General features: G+C 34.8%; 1 protein-coding gene across 1 annotated transcript in view; it reads right to left on the bottom strand.

Annotated features, from left to right (window-relative positions):
* The window catches only part of LOC138331901 (CAP-Gly domain-containing linker protein 1-like), a 102213-nt gene that overhangs the window by 70588 nt on the left and 13162 nt on the right, over window positions 1–18463 (bottom strand). The window contains exons 7-11 of the mRNA XM_069279760.1: window positions 6528–6587; window positions 3769–3867; window positions 3258–3403; window positions 2642–2702; window positions 2073–2177 (exon numbers count right to left, since the gene is read on the bottom strand). Coding sequence (XP_069135861.1) covers window positions 2073–2177; window positions 2642–2702; window positions 3258–3403; window positions 3769–3867; window positions 6528–6587 — 471 coding nt within the window. The remainder of the gene's footprint in view (window positions 1–2072; window positions 2178–2641; window positions 2703–3257; window positions 3404–3768; window positions 3868–6527; window positions 6588–18463) is intronic.

Below are 18463 nucleotides of genomic sequence, written 5' to 3'. Positions count from 1 at the left end.
CTCCTGTTAAAATTTGCTTTTTTTTCCATATCCATCAAGAGTACCTGCCCAAGAAATCTATATTCATACGAAATCCATATTTTATTCGTCTCGAAAAATATTTCCTGGTTCATTGGAAATGTTTGAAATAGTGCTATTATTTATAGATGGATAAATACTTTACATGTAAACGATACCTTTTGCTTGCCACAGGTCTCCCCGTCACTTTTATTACCCTTGCTTTTTCGTCCAGCTCTACGCCATGTACCACATCCCCCCCTTTAGCCCAAAGGTCTGTGGGTAACCTACAATCTATAATAAGTCCCATCTCTTGAATCCACGACACTAGCATCAACAGAATCGCCCGATACTTATAACACTGGTTGTTACTCGCTAGCAAGTACGCAGGGCTGTCCACCTTGTGACGATATAATGGTGCCTTTGTTGAGACTTGATTGTAGAACCCTAGATGAGCCCTCTAACTGGCAGTAATGTCCTAGATTTATGGAGTTGTTTGGTCACTACATATGATAATCCATTCGGCAGTAGTTCCATTCAACTGAATTCCTGTACGGACTCTGGATATGTTAATCATTCTAGCGATTTTGGAGAAGCGTGGAAGATTGCGATGAGATTTGCGTTTAGATAGTGGTCCGAGCCAGTTGAATAGTTTGAAGATGTCGGTTTTTTTGTTTTTGTCTTTTTTGCTAGATTGGTATTGGGGCAAACCACACCGCCGTTTAGGCTTCATCACACTGAAAGTAATCTAAGAACACGCTGGTACATAACCGATCATTTTTTTTTTCCCCTCGAATGTATGGTCCAGACACAATTCACAGCCCATATCCCTCCCCTGGGCAGAACTCGTGATTTACCCCGAAGGGAAAGCAGCAATGAATAATCGAGGGCTTATAGTGCATGGCCCTTGTGCGCCTATAACCCGAGATTTCTATCTCCAATAATGAAGTCCGATTCATTTGCGAAGGGAAGGAGGGGGTTTTATTGTATATTGCTCTGATGACACTTTGCAATCAAAAACAAAAGCATGGAGAGTTAAAAAATTTTTTCCTGAACAATATGTTCACCAAAATTTACCACTAGCCACTGTCTGAAAATATCTGAAATTAATCAAAATTAAGACTGATGTCACCCATACGCCAACCATTGTAGAGTAAGGGGGTGTCATTGATTATGTTAGTGAATGCGAGCAATTACACTATCGATAGTTCAAGAATTTCTCATGTGTTACCTTTTGTAGTTTTGATTTAAGCTAGGTGTTTGAAAATAATAACATGGCTTTCCCATTTTTGTTGTCTACAAATTATAACTTTTACAGCTGTGATATTTGCAAATTTTTCAACATACGGAACAGTGAAGCCCGATCTTGTACTAAACCGACGCTTAAAAAAGGGCTTGCTCATGTAATACGAACATGGCTTATGGTTAGAACTAGCGGTTATTGAAAATAGATATTAATATATTGATAGTCAGTTTTGATATGGCGCTAACATATGTCTAATCTGTTTGTTGTGTCAGATGTCGAAGAGACCAGGTACTAGCCAGAACAAGTAAACATGGTAGTTTTGTCACCCCCCACAAAATGTATCAGGTATCACGGAATGAGTCACCCCCCACAAATGTTATCAGTTATCACGTGAATGAGTCCACCCCCCACAAATGTTATCAGGTATCACGTGAATGAGTCACCCCCCACAAATGTTATCAGGTATCACGTGAACAAGTCACATTTTGTAATATCATGTCATATGACATTTTGCAAAGATTAAATTTCACATCTTTAAGTCACATCAATTATACAGCACATGTGATTGTCACTATTTTAGGGTAGTTATTGTTTTTAATATTTTACCACTAAAATATGCAAAACTTGATGAGGAAATGAGAGGTGAGGTATTAGACATTAGCTAGGTATATGTTTGTTTCATTACTGTAAAAACAAACAAATGCTTGTAGTTAAAATGCCTTTTCCTTAGTTCAGTTTGACTACTGATCAAAAACAGAAGAGATCTGTTGTTTTAGAAAACAAATACATTAGCATCTAGTCTACTTTAGAGTACTATTTGAATAGGAACCTTCAAACCAAAGAGTTCTTGTTCAAACTTGTCTGCCCTTTCCTTCTCTCGCCGAAGAGACTTCTCTAGATCCTTAAGTTTGGCTTCCTCTTCTTCTGTCCTGGACTGTAGATATAGCATGTCATGATAAAATTATTTTGTTTGTTTTATAGAATATTTCAATTTATCATTTCCGATTATTGTATACAATTTCAGTCTTTTTCAATTTATATTTATCTATTTCCTTCCAATATCTTCTACATAATTTCCCCCACCTCCCTGTTTTGAAAATTATTTCTTCTTGTAGAGAGCAATTATTCAATATTTAATCTTTAAATATTATTAATAATGACTTAAATGGCTAATACGTCGGTTTCAAGACACCAAAACAATGTGGTTAAAGTGCAGAAAGTGGGACTAATTAATGGTGAATCATACTCTATCCAGATTATTTTGGGGTCTCAAAATCCCCCGTATTGACAATTAACTTTTCTAATGAGAAAGGAAAATGTTCCCCCCCCTTTCTTTGGTGAATAAGAATTTTAATTAAGGCATGTTTTGTTTTAATATTCATTTATATGGCTGCATACCTCAAGGTCATCTTTGGTAATGGCTTCCTCTTCTATCTGGAATTGAAGGTCCTCTACTTTCCTACAGTACAAAAGATATACATGTAGTAATAATTGATTTTAAAAAAAAACACAGTTTAAATATAATATTACAACTCACCAAAATGTTTCTATGAAAATTAATGAACCTCGGCAATACATAAATAGTATGAATATTTCGAAGATCAAACAACCAAATTAAAAATTGTCTTTATTCATCAATTTCTTAACAGTTAAATTCACAATTTCAAATTGTATTCTTCAAAACTAATCATGTTAGTAAAAAGCTTTTTAGAACCACAGATGTTGCCTAGTTTTTTAAGTTTAGATTTTGAATGCTAAAGAGCAATATTCACTGGCGATTTATATTTCTGGAGAGGACCTATATAGGCTTTGCCTGTTGTCTAATCTATTTATCAATACAATAATATAATATTTTTCTCTGTAATTCCTGTATAACTTGTATTGTTTAACAAAATATTTTGAAATGAAAAATATTCACTGGCTTTCCCATTAAATTGAAGCATAATAATTTTACCTATAATTATATTAAAATGTAAACTTTGTTATGAGATAGGAGTTTTCATTTTCTGTATACCTTTTCTCATCCTCCAGCTTACAGAGAAGGTCTGCTTTTTCTTTCTCTAATTGCTGTATATTTGCTTTCAGTTTAATAACAGCATCATCAGTGTCTTCTCTTAGTCGCTCATTCTGGACACGCATGGATGTAAGTTCACCCTCAGCCTGATAATAATACAAAATTCCATAAAAGACTACACCATATGAATTTTGATACAACATACCAAAACTGTTCCAATGAGAACAACATCTTAAAGGCCCACCTCGTTTCCAAACCGGACTTGAATTTATACTTTTTAACTGTAAAACAAGTTTGATTTGTTTGAAGGCTCTCAAAAGTTATAAGGTACCATTAATACTACATTTATGATCACTTCCTGAGCAATTTTAAACAGATAAATCAAACATTAATTTCCATAACGTGAGCCTCTTATGTAACTTGGCATCATCCTAAATACAGCCCAACACAATTAACTAACACTACGCCACACGCCAAATATCCAGGACCCATTACAAGGGAGATAACTCACCTCGTCAACATGCGCTGCAGCACGAGCGACCTCTGCCCTCTCTAAATCCCGCTCCCTAAGTAATTGTTCTATATGTTCTTCCTTTTCCTTTAATGCTTTCTGTAAGTTAAGTCATGTAAAATGTATAAAGCATCCAGGTTAGGTCGTCCTTATAATGTCTCAGAGTGTCGGCCACTGTGTGACAGCGGTGAAAGGACTGGATGAAAATATTATCTGGTAAACCACAGTTCAGCTTTCACAAGATACATATATTTATAATATATCTGAAAATAAATATATCATTTAAGCTTTAAAAGATATTTCAAAGAAAATTATAGCTAAAACTTATGATAGGTGAAAATGGAAAATGCCATATGATGATTATTTTACTTAAAGATGCTCCACCGCTGACAAATGGTATTTTTTCACTATTTAAAACAGATGCAGACAATTTAACAGTGACAAAAGTTACCAAGTTGAATGGCTTCTAATTTTTCTCCATGAAAATAAACCATTAATTCTAGATCTCCATTCAAGACATTAGCTCTGTCGGCGGTGGATTAACATTACAAGTTGTGAAATAAATCATTAATTCTAGATCTCCATTCAAGACATTAGTCATTACACTGTACTAAAATAATACTATAGTTACAAGTAGTACAGTCATTCATTATCAGCACACAGCTCGTATAACTTACAATAATGTAAATTGGTTTTCAATAATATGTAATTAATTACAAATAAATGTACCATCATGCACTTTAAAACTACAGAATTACCATAGGAATACCACAACCATTCCAAAACTTCCTTATTTCTAATTCTAATGTATATACGCTAATGAATTAACTTGTAACCATTCTGAATTCTTGTGTAAATATTACCAGGGTAACAACTCTGAAATATTGCAATATTCCACATAGTGGATCACACAAACAAAGCTCTCAGTTATTATCACTTATTGTACATGTTGTGACCCTATAAATAACGGTAACACTGTAGGGCCAGTCATTCAATATCAAAATAAAGGCAGGGTTCATACATAGTGAAGTCTGTGAGATTAAGAAAATCAAACAAGTCATTAGGAGCTTAAAGGTGCTCCACAGCCAACAGAGTGTAAACAATACTCATCATTTGAAAAATAATTGGTATTGAATCATGTTTATATATGTCTAATTAACCCAGACGATAATATCAAATAATTCATTTAGCTTTTGATGCTTGCACAATTAATACTTTATTCCATATAGATCATAGTACCACAAATATTTTTCGGGACACACTTAATTATTTCTAATATTTTTATCTTGAAAATAAGAAGTTCAAACTTTTCAATCATGGTTATGGTATAAAGTAAGTAACTTTTGTAACTGAAGAAAAATACAAATACATCTGCTCCTATTTTTCGTCAGCGGTGACGCATTTTTAAGAAACCCAGGCTAATTTTTAACTGATAGTTCTAATTCTAAAGATAACTCAACTACATGTACTTATATTTAGTTATCATGCATCAGGTGACAAAGCATTAGTGATGTTACGATGATCAATTTGTAACTGATGATCAGTTTCCATTTTGTATTGTATAATCCTTCAAATTCTAGACAATCAATAGCAAAATTTCATAATCAATGAATTGGGATACTATCAGCCAATTTTCCTTTGGAGGTAACTCATTTTTTTATGATCTCTATTTGAAATAATGTTCCCAAATATTAATTTTCTCGGCTAATAAGCCTATTAAATTGAGATACATTTAATGTAACTCAGAATAATGTACATATAATTTTGCAGAGAAAAACTTTCACAACTTTTCCTTGGTCACAATAGTCATGAAAGTAAATCTCATTGAAGAGAAAAAATTGATATACTGCAACACGAGATATATACTTTTTTTTTTTTAACTTCTGATAATGTCAATGAATTATATGTCACAGATATGCATTCTTCATAGTAGATTAAAATTTAGAGAAATTAAGAAAACAATCTTAAGTCTAAGAAACTTTTCGTAACTTCTCCGTCACTTCTGTAATGCTTTCCTATGGGAGATTTTAAGTTGAATTTCCTTGAATTTAGAAATGTTTGTGAAGTGGGCCAAATTAATAAAATTATCATGTATGTATATATTTAATACCAATAGGAAAAATGTTAATGACTGCAGCATCTAAAAGTTGATAGTATTTGTTTAGATCATACTGCGATAAAATTGACCTTTAAAATCTTCTCTTACCAATTAAACACTTGGATTCAAATACCGGTATACATATCTATCTAAAGCCTTTTCATCGGAGAAATTCAAGACTAAGACTGAAAATGGAAGCCTTATATTCAAGCCTTAAATTCATAAAGAATTTTCATCACCAACATGCACGATAAATTCCTTTTGATAATAAAATTTAGTCATTTCCCAATTTTCAACCTTTATAAAACTACAGGTTTTCCATGGTACATTTTTTTCAAAAGGAGACATGCATCGGGTATTTCAATCGATCGTTATCATTTAATATAGTAACTACTATAACTGAATTAGTCCTGCATGTACACAATATTCCTGTATAATACAGCATTAAACACAAAACCAAAGTAAAATGGACACACACAACATGCAGCTTATACAATACATCCGAGTCAAAGCTTCATTATCTCAAAATCTGATACCCTGAAGTCACAACAAAACTCAAATAAAGAATGCACCAACATTACACATGAGCCCACTGACTTTGAGATAACTTGTGTTGCTGTGTAAAATAAAAGGACACCGATCTGACCTTTGACCTACTTACCTGCAGAGCTGCGGTGGTAGCAGAGAGGTTAAGTGTGCTGGGTCTCTGGCTGGTTTTGGCCTGTGTTAATACCAGAAACTTCCCATCAGACACCAAACATTAGTAGCAGTGGAATTAATATAAGTGGCAGAGGGCAGGTCAAAGTAATTACCTCCCCTTGAGAATAAATAGTAGGTGGCAAAGGGTATGTCTATTCAAAATACAGTTATCTACCTTTAACGATTATCTCCCCTTGAAGAAGTAGAGTAAAAATGGCTTGTAAAAATAGTATCTCCTTTTTATAATTAACTCCCTTTTAATAAGGCAGATTGTAGTAAGAGAGTATTTTATTGCCCTAAGGTAATTTAGAGTAACTAAATATCGAAATAAAAATGGCAAAGGGCATGCCAAATTATTTTCTTCCTTTAAAGATGTGTAAAATAGGTATCGCCCCTTCACTAAATAGTTTAAGCATTTTTAATCAAAAAAAATTCTTTGATAATTTTCTTCTTCAATATTTTTTTTTTTTTGGTAAAAAGAGTTTATGCTCCCATTTATTTCTTGTCTATACTTGGATTCTGTATTTGTGTTTCTGAAATTTACCTTTCTAAAATACTATTTGATTTTTTTTATTTTCTTATTGAAGATGATGATTTTTCACTTACAGTGGGCTGAAAATACTGTAGCTACATGAATTTACATAAACTAGGGAAAAGGGTTTTTTTTCAATTGAGTGGTGGTTTTAAGTTAAATTCATGCATATATGATGAGTTATAAACAGTTGTGAGTATACACCTAATTTGAAAGTGTCCCTAAGCAGTGCAAAAGTCACAAACTATCAGCTATTAAGAAGCATTATATAACATACAATAGCTAAACATTTTAAAATTTCTTTAAATATAACTGCATATATTTGCATGCTTCACTTTTTTATTCTAAAAAAAAATCAAAGAGATTAATCACAAAACATACTTGTATTTTGTTAACATGGGATATTTTTTTTATAATTTTCTTTCTTTTCTTCTTTAAAATTCCTTTACATCTTAACAGATAACACATTATTTTTACAACCATTTTCTGTAAATATCTTAACCCTATTGATTTTCAGTACTATTTTTCAGTACCCTAATCAATGCAATTTCTTAAACTAGCTACCTGATTTACCGACAATATCTAAAGCTTAACTTTGACATTTTACTGCAGCCTCTACCACCTACAGTTTTTATTACAAAAATCTGTAAAACTCGAATAAAACATCAGTTTGTTATAATACACAGCAATAGTCCACACCTGTATAGAAAGAGCATCAGATCGATACACGTTTTTGTGTAATAATTTGGCAAGTTTACCATGGAAACTTGGAATATACAAAAACTACAGAAACAAAATAGACAGAAAGATGAAAAAGAATATCACTGTATATCCTGACTTCATTGTTTTCAATGGAATCTTGTGTTTAAAAATTATAAAGTTTTTGATTTTCTTTTAATCTGATTAGACTGCCAAATCATAAAACAATTGAAATCAAAGATATAATTCAAAAGACTTATACGACTGATTAGAAATTGAGTTTTGTGGACAAAAATTCCGCTCATTCCAAATGATAATTCACAGTATAGCAAACTTAAAATGAAAAGTTTCTCATGAACATAAGAAATGTGATAACACTACAAAACTTCAACAAATCAGATTGTTCTTTTAAGAGGCATAAAATTATGTGCATATGTTATATATATATGAGTATATATATATAGGAGTAAAATGTGGCATTATTTTATTATTGTAACTCTTTATTAATTCTAAGTTTTGAGAATTGTCCCTATAGAGTTTGTCACACCGAACGCATAACTTAGATTAATATAATGTAATATTTTTATAATTGTATAGTTTTACATATAAACTAAAACAAATGTCATCCTATGAATGCAAAAACTGTAAGTTAAGTGTCCTGATATACTGTGTTTAAATGTGCTTCCAGCATTATTTTTAAAATACATTAACTCAAAGTAATTGCAGGAAAAAGAGGAATTTGAAGAGAGAAAAAAAGCTTTTTTGTAGTAAATGGTTATCAAAATGAATTGACCTATGAATAGGTTCAACTCATGAATCAGTATTTCCGATGTTTGAATGTCACAATAGTCAGCTAGACCAATGATCTCATATGGGAACAGGATTTGTTGTATTTTCTTAGATTTTAAAATAACTCTAAGTATACTATAACTGCAAAAACAAGGAATATAATGAGTAACAAGTTCCACCGGTTGTATAACGGATGTACAAAGTACAAGGATTACTATGAGGGTGAGGATTTTTAAGTGCAAGTGAAGTGTCGAGAGAAAGGTGCATTCAGGGCGCAAAAACACATACTCCATACCAATCAACTATGTTGAGTGGATAACAAACGAGAAAAGGAAATGACTTCTAACACTATAATAACTTATCAATATAAATCTTAAGCATGATTGTTGGAATTATCAGTGACAAAGAGATGTGGCACTTGGTGGCCTGAAACGAGAGATAAGCACTAATTATGGTATAGCCAGCGTATGTATAAACGAGAAGTACGTGAGAGTTTAGGAGAATACGTAATTTGCCATGAAAACCATTAGGATATTGTATACCGTTCTTACACATCCTGTTAAGATATTCATAATTGTATGTACATAAATGTGAATTAGATGCATGTTTCTGCTCAACATGAGTGAAAATAAGACTGCTGCATGTCTTTTTGATAGATAAGCTCTTTCAAGAATCTTCATGTTCCATCCGTTGACAGCTCAGGGTACATTTATACTTTCACCAGAGACAACACAAACAGCCCTGTAAGACAAGAGCAACCTGTTTAACACCATCGAGTGTGGAGTGAAGCTGTTGATGGTAAAGAGTAACAGCTGGGCAGAAGGGCCTCTGGCATGATTCATGTTCTGGATGTCACAGACACAGATAGAATCTGATGACTTCATTGATTTATCTAACAAAGTATCAGCTCAATGTCATCACAGATTTAGTGCTAGCAGATAATCCAGTTTTAATGTTGAATGTAATACACCATTAAGACTTCCAACACAAGGTTTGGTACTTAAATGTATCACAGGATGGTACAGGGTTATCTCCCCCTGAACATATACAAATAAGTATGATAACAGCGAATTGAGGACTGTGGGAGGCTTTAACTTAATTGGAGCCTTGATCAAACGATTTCTCATGTCATGCTTAGACATGAAAATTATACAGATAAAAAATATGAATTCTCATAGTTAACATCATTTGCATACATAATAAACTTAAAGCTTCAAAAGTAACATTGAAAGTATATCTATGGAGGTTTGTATTTGATTTTTTTTTTTTTTTTTTTTTGGGGGGGGGGGGAGGGAATATTTGGGAGGATTGTTGTGGAGAGGGGGAGGGTGGTTGGAGAGAAATGGTATACATAGTTTATGTTATGACTAATGTAAAATTTATAATATGAAGTGTTAGAACATACCATACAACATATAGGGAGTATAATAATCATATTCATATGACCTTATTCTGGCACTCTGAACAACAATTTTCTATAGAGCTCATTAGAAATGACTTATTACTTTTTTATCCTATATAGTTTCCTTTTGTTATCGCTACAATTACGTAGTGTAAAGCCAATACCACAATGGCCTTAGTCCCTATTAGCCTACAAAGATTAATATAATGGTGCCAGCAGCACATTCCTTACCGGCGACGTACGTTCACATTCTTTACAGTTCCTCCCCTAAGTAAATGTACACTAGGTTCTGAAATGTGAGCCTTGATCACCGTATGTTCCATTACAAATAGAAGATATGTATCACAGATAAGACATCTAGATGATAGAACTTCTTGTACCTACTGTTTTATTGCCATTCAATGTTTTCCACTATAAGGATTTCTATAATTACTAATAAATGTTTGAGTTTGAAAATTGACATATACACATATACTACAGCTAAATTATAGCATTGATGTCTTGAATATGATTCTTAATTTTATTTTGTGTGGGATATATGATTGGAAATTGTGGAACGTAGGTTATTTTAATTGTAAGGGAATTTTATTTATTACCGTATATTCGACCCAATATGCGTCCACTGTCCCTAATACACCGCCCCCACCCCTATTTTGAGGCCGCAGATGTGCCATTGCCCAGAACTTAAATAAGGTGACGCAAAACAACAATCGACACGAGTGAAAATTTTGCTAATAATTTTAGACTTAATAGCACCTATTCATTTTTAATCGACTTTTTTAAGCGCCCTGGGCTCTTATATAGGTCTAAGGATAGCGGATTAAGAGGTGGTTTATGAAAAAAAGGTCTTATACAATTATTATATGGAAAACCGTGAATTTTGGATGAAACAGATGTGAAGTGATATTTGATATAGACTTATTTCATGATGAAATGGGGCTGAAATCTAATTGGCTCCAGTGGATAATTATATTTTGATTACAGTGATACATGAATAATCATGAGAACGAACTGTGGATGACACAATAACAATCTAAATGTAGACAAAAAAGTGTCAGCTACAAACTTAATTAATCTGTTAATTTCAATATCAGAGTAATCTGTTTTTGCATATTACTAGTTTAGTATCTCTACCCTTTGCAGGTAGGTATCGGATTGTTATGGTCACGTTGTTTGTGCGAGCGTGGTACGTCATATGATTTACGGAGAACGAACGACGGTATATAGTTGCGCTCACGCATAAAATGACGTAACAATCGTTGACCCTAACCCAAATTAAGGGAGTCTAAATCTGGTGACTATTGGGCAAAGAAAGAAGTCACAATCAGTATTGGTCCATTTAAATTCGTGATATCTGGTGTATATTTAAAAAAACAATATAGTAGTAAGGGCAATAGCTTGAAAAATGTTTACAGTGGATATAACTACGCCTAATGCGTGTGACTGGTCAAAGGACAACCACATTATACACTTAATCACATTATTATTAATATATAGGTACTGCCCTTGTATATACAGTGAACCAGTGTTTTAAATGCATAATTTTATTGAATCCGTGCACAAAGTCACTATTATTCACATCATTTTTATAATTTTAAAGCTGAAGGGAATGTCCAAAACTATTTTAAAAAGTTTCATAATCTAGATAGAAACTTTTCACTCTGTATGATATTAACTCAATGTATATCATATACAGATAGAAAAACTTTTCACTCTGTATAATAGTAACTCAATGTATATCATACAGATAGAAACTTTTTACTCTGTATGATATTAAACTCAATGTAATATCATACAGATAAAAACAAGAGGCCCAGAGGGCCTGTATCGCTCACACTGGTTTGTAAGTGCCAAGTAATGTTCTAAATACAGGTTCATTGTTTCTTTTCTGAAGGAATTCAAATATTTACCTCTAATTCACCTACTGGGCCCTACCCATCCTACCCCCGGGGGGTCAGAGCCAACATTTATAGAAGTTCTGTTCCCCTTCCCCCATGGATGTTTGTGGCCAAATTTGGTCACAATCCATGCAGAACTCTAGGACAAGTAGCAATTTATAGGATTTACCTTTATTTCCCCTATTGGGCCCCGCCCCTCCTGCCCCCGGGGGGGTCAGAGCCAAACTTTATACAAGTTCTGTTCCCCTTCCCCCAAGGATGTTTGTGGCCAAATTTGGTTACAATCCATGCAGAACTCTAGGACAAGTAGCGATTTATAGGATTTACCTCTATTTCCCCTATTGAGCCCCGCCCCTCCTGCCCCCAGGGGGTCAGAGCCAAACTTTATACAAGTTCTGTTCCCCTTCCCCCGAGGATGTTTGTGGCCAATTTTGGTTACAATCCATGCAGAACTCTAGGACAAGTAGCGATTTATAGGATTTACCTCTATTTCCCCTATTGGGCCCCGCCCCTCCTGCCCCTGGGGGGTCAGAGCCAAACTTTATCAATTACAGTTCTGTTCCCCTTCCCCCAAGGATGTTTGTGGCCAAATTTGGTTACAATCCATGCAGAACTCTAGGACAAGTAGCGATTTATAGGATTTACCTCTATTTCCCCTATTGGGCCCCACCCCTCCTGCCCCCGGGGGGTCAGAGCCAACATTTATAGAAGTTCTGTTCCCCTTTCCCCAAGGATGTTTGTGGCCAAATTTGGTTACAATCCATGCAGAACTCTAGGACAAGTAGCGATTTATAGGATTTACCTCTATTTCCCCTATTGGGCCCCGCCCCTCCTGCCCCCGGGGGGGTCACAGCCAAACTTTATACAAGTTCTGTTCCCCTTCCTCCACAGATATTTGTGGCCAAATTTGGTTACAATCCATGCAGAACTCTAGGACAAGTAGCGATTTAAAGGTATTTACCTCTATGTTGGCCCATATTGAGGCCCCGCCCCCTGCCTGCCGCCCGGGGGTCAGAGCCAAGAATTTATACAGATTTCTGATTCCCTGTTCACCCAAGGAGTGTTTGTGGCCTAAATTTGGGTTACATCCAGTGCAGCAAAAAACTCCCGCCTAGGACAAGTAGCGATTTATTAGGATTGACCTTATTCTCCCCTATTGTGCCCCACCGCCGTCCTGCCTCATGGGGGGGTCATGGCCAAAAATTTATTACAAGTTCCTTTTCCCACTACCCCCAAGGATTTTGTTGGCCAAATTTGGTTACAATCCATGCAAGAACTCTGAGGACAAGTAGCGATTTATAGGATTTAGCGCTCTATTTCCCCTATTGCGGCCCCGCCATCATGCCTCCGGCGCCGGGGTCAAGAGCCGAAACTTTATAGCAAGTTCTGTTCCCCTTCCCCCAAGGATGTTTGTGGCCAAATTTGGTTACAATCCATGCAGAACTCTATGACTAGTAGCGATTTAAAGGAAATGTTGACGGACGGACGACGGACGACGGACGCCGCGCCATGACATAAGCTCACCGGCCCTTCGGGCCAGGTGAGCTAAAAATTCACTCTGTATAATATTAACTCAATGTATATCATACAGATAGAAACTTTTCACTCTGTATGATATTAACTCAATGTATATCATACAGATAGAAACTTTTCACTCTGTATGATATTAACTCAATGTATATCATACAGATAAAAAAAATTCACTCTGTATAATATTAACTCAATGTATATCATACAGATAGAAACTTTTCACTCTGTATAATATATTAAACTCAATGTATATCATACAGATAGAAACTTTTCACTCTGTATAATATTAACTCAATGTATATCATACAGATAGAAACTGTTCACTCTGTATGATATTAACTCAATGTATATCATACAGATAGAAACTTTTCACTCTGTATGATATTAACTCAATGTATATCATACAGATAGAAACTGTTCACTCTGTATGATATTAACTCAATGTATATCATACAGATAGAAACTTTTCACTCTGTATAATATTAACTCAATGTATATCATACAGATAGAAACTTTTCACTCTGTATAATATTAACTCAATGTATATCATACAGATAGAAACTTTTCACTCTGTATGATATTAACTCAATGTATATCATACAGATAGAAACTGTTCACTCTGTATGATATTAACTCAATGTATATCATACAGATAGAAACTTTTCACTCTGTATAATATTAACTCAATGTATATCATACAGATAAAAACTTTTCACTCTGTATAATATTAACTCAATATAACTGTGAAGTTGAGGAACCTGTTTGTAAATTGAGGAATCCTCAGACAATACTTTATGTACCACTAAACATTTTAGTGATCTGTAACGAAAAGATAAATCTTGATTTGTGTGGAGATATCAAGAAACTTTGTATACACCAGATACGACATTGGTCAAACCAATACTATCCACATGGGGAATTTCTTTCAACTGGTTCACAAATAAATTCAAATGAAGTTTTCTCAGTGACTGCTAGTGTAAAGTTTTTATTTACAGGCCAGTAGCTAGACGATTATACACAAAATATCAGTTCAATAGCAAGTGGTGTTTAAGCCAGCAAAAATAAACTGGATTATAGTTAAAGTCTATCCCCCCTGGAGCAAACCTTGTTACAGGCACAGGCCTTGTCAGCTTAACTAGAATACTTATATCAAACTTTATTTTGCATAGCACTCTAAAACTGTTTTATATCCAAAATCACTTGCTACAGGTTTTATGGAAAGAAGAGTTCGATGTCATTTCATGAAGCGTATATGTATATTTATCAAGAATACTTATGTGGCTTACATGTAGGAACTTTCTTTTAAATGTGTGCTAACAAATCATAAACATTTGTAAAATAACATTCACACCCCCATATAGTAGTTTAAATGTTGTTTACAGTACCTTAAAGATCAGATTTCAGACAGGTTTATTTGGAAATCCTGGCCTGAACTAACTGGCTGATTTTAGAACACAATTGGAAGAAACAAAGAGTTACTAACAATAGAATAGAACCTAAAACAAGAGGCCCAGAGGGCCTGTATCGCTCACCTGGTTTGTAATGCCAAGTAATGTTCTGAATACAGGTTCATTGTTTCTTTTCTGAAGGAATGAGAATATATACCTCTAATTCCCCTATTGGGCCCCGCCCCTCCTGCCCCTGGGGGGTCAGAGCCAAAATTTACACAAGTTCTGTTCCCCTTTTCCCAAGGATGTTTGTGGCCAAATTTGGTTACAATCCATGCAGAACTCTATGACTAATAGCGATTTATAGGATTTACCTCTATTTCCCCTATTGGGCCCCGCCTCTCCTGCCCCCCGGGGGTCAGAGCCAAAATTTATACAAGTTTCTGTTCCCCCTTCCCCCAAGGATGTTTGTGGCCAAATTTGGTTACATTCCATGAAGAACTCTAGGACAAGTAGTGATTTAAAGGATTTACCTCTATTTCCCCTATTGGGCCCCACCCCTCCTGCCCCTGGGGGGTCAGAGCCAAAATTTATACAAACTCTGTTCTTATTCCCCCAAGGATGTTTGTGGCCAAATTTGGTTACATTCCATGCAGACTAGTAGTGATTTAAAGGATTTACCTCTATTTCCCCTATTGGGCCCCACCCCTCCTGCCCCCGGGGGGTCAGAGCCAAAATTTATACAAGTTCTGTTCCCCTTCCCCCAAGGATGTTTGTGGCCAAATTTGGTTACATTCCATGCAGAACTCTAGGACTAGTAGCGATTTAAAGGAAATGTTGACGGACGGACGGACGCCGACGGACGACGGACGACGGACGACGGACGCCGCGCCATGACATAAGCTCACCGGCCCTTCGGGCCAGGTGAGCTAAAAATTACACGAATGAAACTTTTATCAAGAATTTCAACAACATGGTAGAAACATTGAAGCATGTACATGTACTGTAATGTACAATGTTTTTGACTGGAGACTTTAACGCTTTAGCACATACAGAACAAATCAAAATCTGCAAAAAATCAAGGACATGTGAATGCAGAAAATAATGGAGACTGGTATATATATACACACACAAGTATATTTACAGAGAATGAAAAGCAGAAATTTCTGTGTGTAATCTTTTTATAATGGATAGGAAATCTATACATCAAAGTATACTGGAGACACTGCGTATTTACCACAGAGAATGGAAAGCAGAAATTTAGGTGTCGTTATTTTTTATTATGGACAGGGATATGTCCTACAAAGATAAACAAGATTTATACTGTGTATTCAATAGCAGCCCTGGTCTAGATCTGTATGCTAGCAGCTGAACTGGCAACATACATTCCACCATAAAAAGCAGAACAAATAGCTTATAGCTGCCATTTATATGTCTGTCCTAGACCGACAAAGGCGAAATATAGTAGGACCTGCCAAGGGCACCTGGCAATACAGGATTGATAAGTAACCAATCAAAGGACGACATGCAGAAGTAAGGATACTGTTGTGGTCTGTACCATACAAAACATCGTGGAAGAATGGTATTTATCATACTTTTTACAAACTTGAGATGGGGCCAAGGTTTTGGAGAAGAGGTTCTTAACTCGAGATTTTGTTTCAGGCTACTGAAATTGGTGTTGACTTTTAACAATATAAAGATTTGATATAAGAACAAAGTGTATGACAAAATTAATGCTAAGTCTCTTAATTTACTATTACTTCAGCTGCTAATCATTTCAAGGTGTGAGGGGGCAAGGAGAATGGGATAATACATCTTATTTATATCTGACAATGATCAAAGGACATACCAAATTTCATAATTTTTTCTTCCAAGTTTTGAAAATGAAAAAAAAAAATACTTTGGCATAGAGTAATGAACTCTGCACAAGTGAATGAGAATATTATCCTGGTGAACAGATATAGAGTTGGTAGTTTTGTGATCACAATGAACATATATAATGTTTGGATTTATAATAGTGTACAGTATAATATACAGCTGATGGTAGGGGAATTGTGTATTGATGTCTGGCAGTTTATGTCAGGCCCATTTATTACGTAGACAGACAGTGACTCAAGGGCCAACACAAGTTTCCTACTACTACAGATACCAACATTCAGAGTCTGAACTTTTTTATTTCAATAATCTAGCCACATTTTGACATGATGCCTTGTCTGGGACTCAATTTAATGAGAGTCAGTCTGTGTGTTCATGTAAACCATTGTCTATGTGGAAACCTATTACATTTGCACAGCTGTGTCGGTCTCGTAGCTTGTGTCGGTCTCGTAGCTTGGCAGAGTTCACAAATATTCTCATAAATTGTATCGCTAGTATGCAGTAAGATAGGCTCCTATACTGTGAACTTGGTGCAGCACCAAATTGATGTCTGATAGCACTATTACTGAACAAGAAAGACTAGTACAAAATGTCCCCAAAAACTTTTGGGCTACTATAGCAGTACAATATGTTGGTGTGTGGTGGTCAATTCAAACTGATCGAAAATCATAAAAGTTATTTTATTTTATTAGAGACTAACAAAATTTTTGAATAAAACTAAAATTGTAATAGTCTTTGCACTATTGATACCTTCCCACAAGGGAAATAACTCAAATTTTCAAAGCCGAAATAACGGCACTAGATCAATGAAGGAAAAGGGCCAGGAGGTATCCCTATAGAAATCTTAACTTGGATCAGATAGAGTGAGATTACGTATGTTTATATGCTGAATATTGTATGAAATACAGAACATCACAACAGTATCCTTATCAGGCTTATTCTTAATAAAAAAGAAGCAGGCGGACCAAGACAGCAACCAGACGAGAATAACAAATAAAGTATAAACTGTTCCGTAGGAAACCACAAAAGACACATTACCGGAGAACTCGGTGATGGTGACTTTTTTTGGATACGGCGTAGAGGCAACTGATTCATAAAACAGAAAACATTCATCAACAAAATATAATAAGCTGATATGCATATTGGTTTGAATGAGTACACATTGCATGGCAAGTTTACAACTACAACAACTTACAATACCAGAATATAATATAAATGTAACAGATTTAAGTGTATATGCTTAGATCATATAAACAGTGAAATTTAATAGTTTCATCACTAAATCTTATTGATTATTGGTCATTTATTAACACATATTTATATACAAATTCTACAGTCTATAGGTCTTTTTCCTCTAAGGACAAGCATAAAATTGTTCATCACCTAAAGTATATTACAGCCTATATATAGCTATTGATTACCAATCTTAGGGGAAAAGCGAAATGTAGTGCAGATTATTTATCAGAAGTCTGACTTTATATTCAAGATTTGAAAATGAGTATTGAAAGATGTGTATAAGTAATGGATGGTGGGTTGCAGGTTTGTCTTCTCATATATATTCATGTCAGGTCATACACACTACAATAACAGAATGATCACATTTACATTATAATAGATTGGAAAGTAGTTATAAATGCAGAGTTATGCTATATAGATTTGGAAAATATGACAAGCGATATGTGTATAGCAATGTTTTTATATGGCATAGACTTCAGTAATATACAGACTTAAACAAAGGTAAATGGTTTTACATATGATATATGTAATGCATCTTGAGTAAAGATT

This window comes from Argopecten irradians, chromosome 9 (assembly GCF_041381155.1).
Source record: "Argopecten irradians isolate NY chromosome 9, Ai_NY, whole genome shotgun sequence".
NCBI classification, from domain to species: Eukaryota; Metazoa; Mollusca; class Bivalvia; order Pectinida; family Pectinidae; genus Argopecten; species Argopecten irradians.
This window is presented reverse-complemented; position numbering and strand designations above follow the sequence as displayed.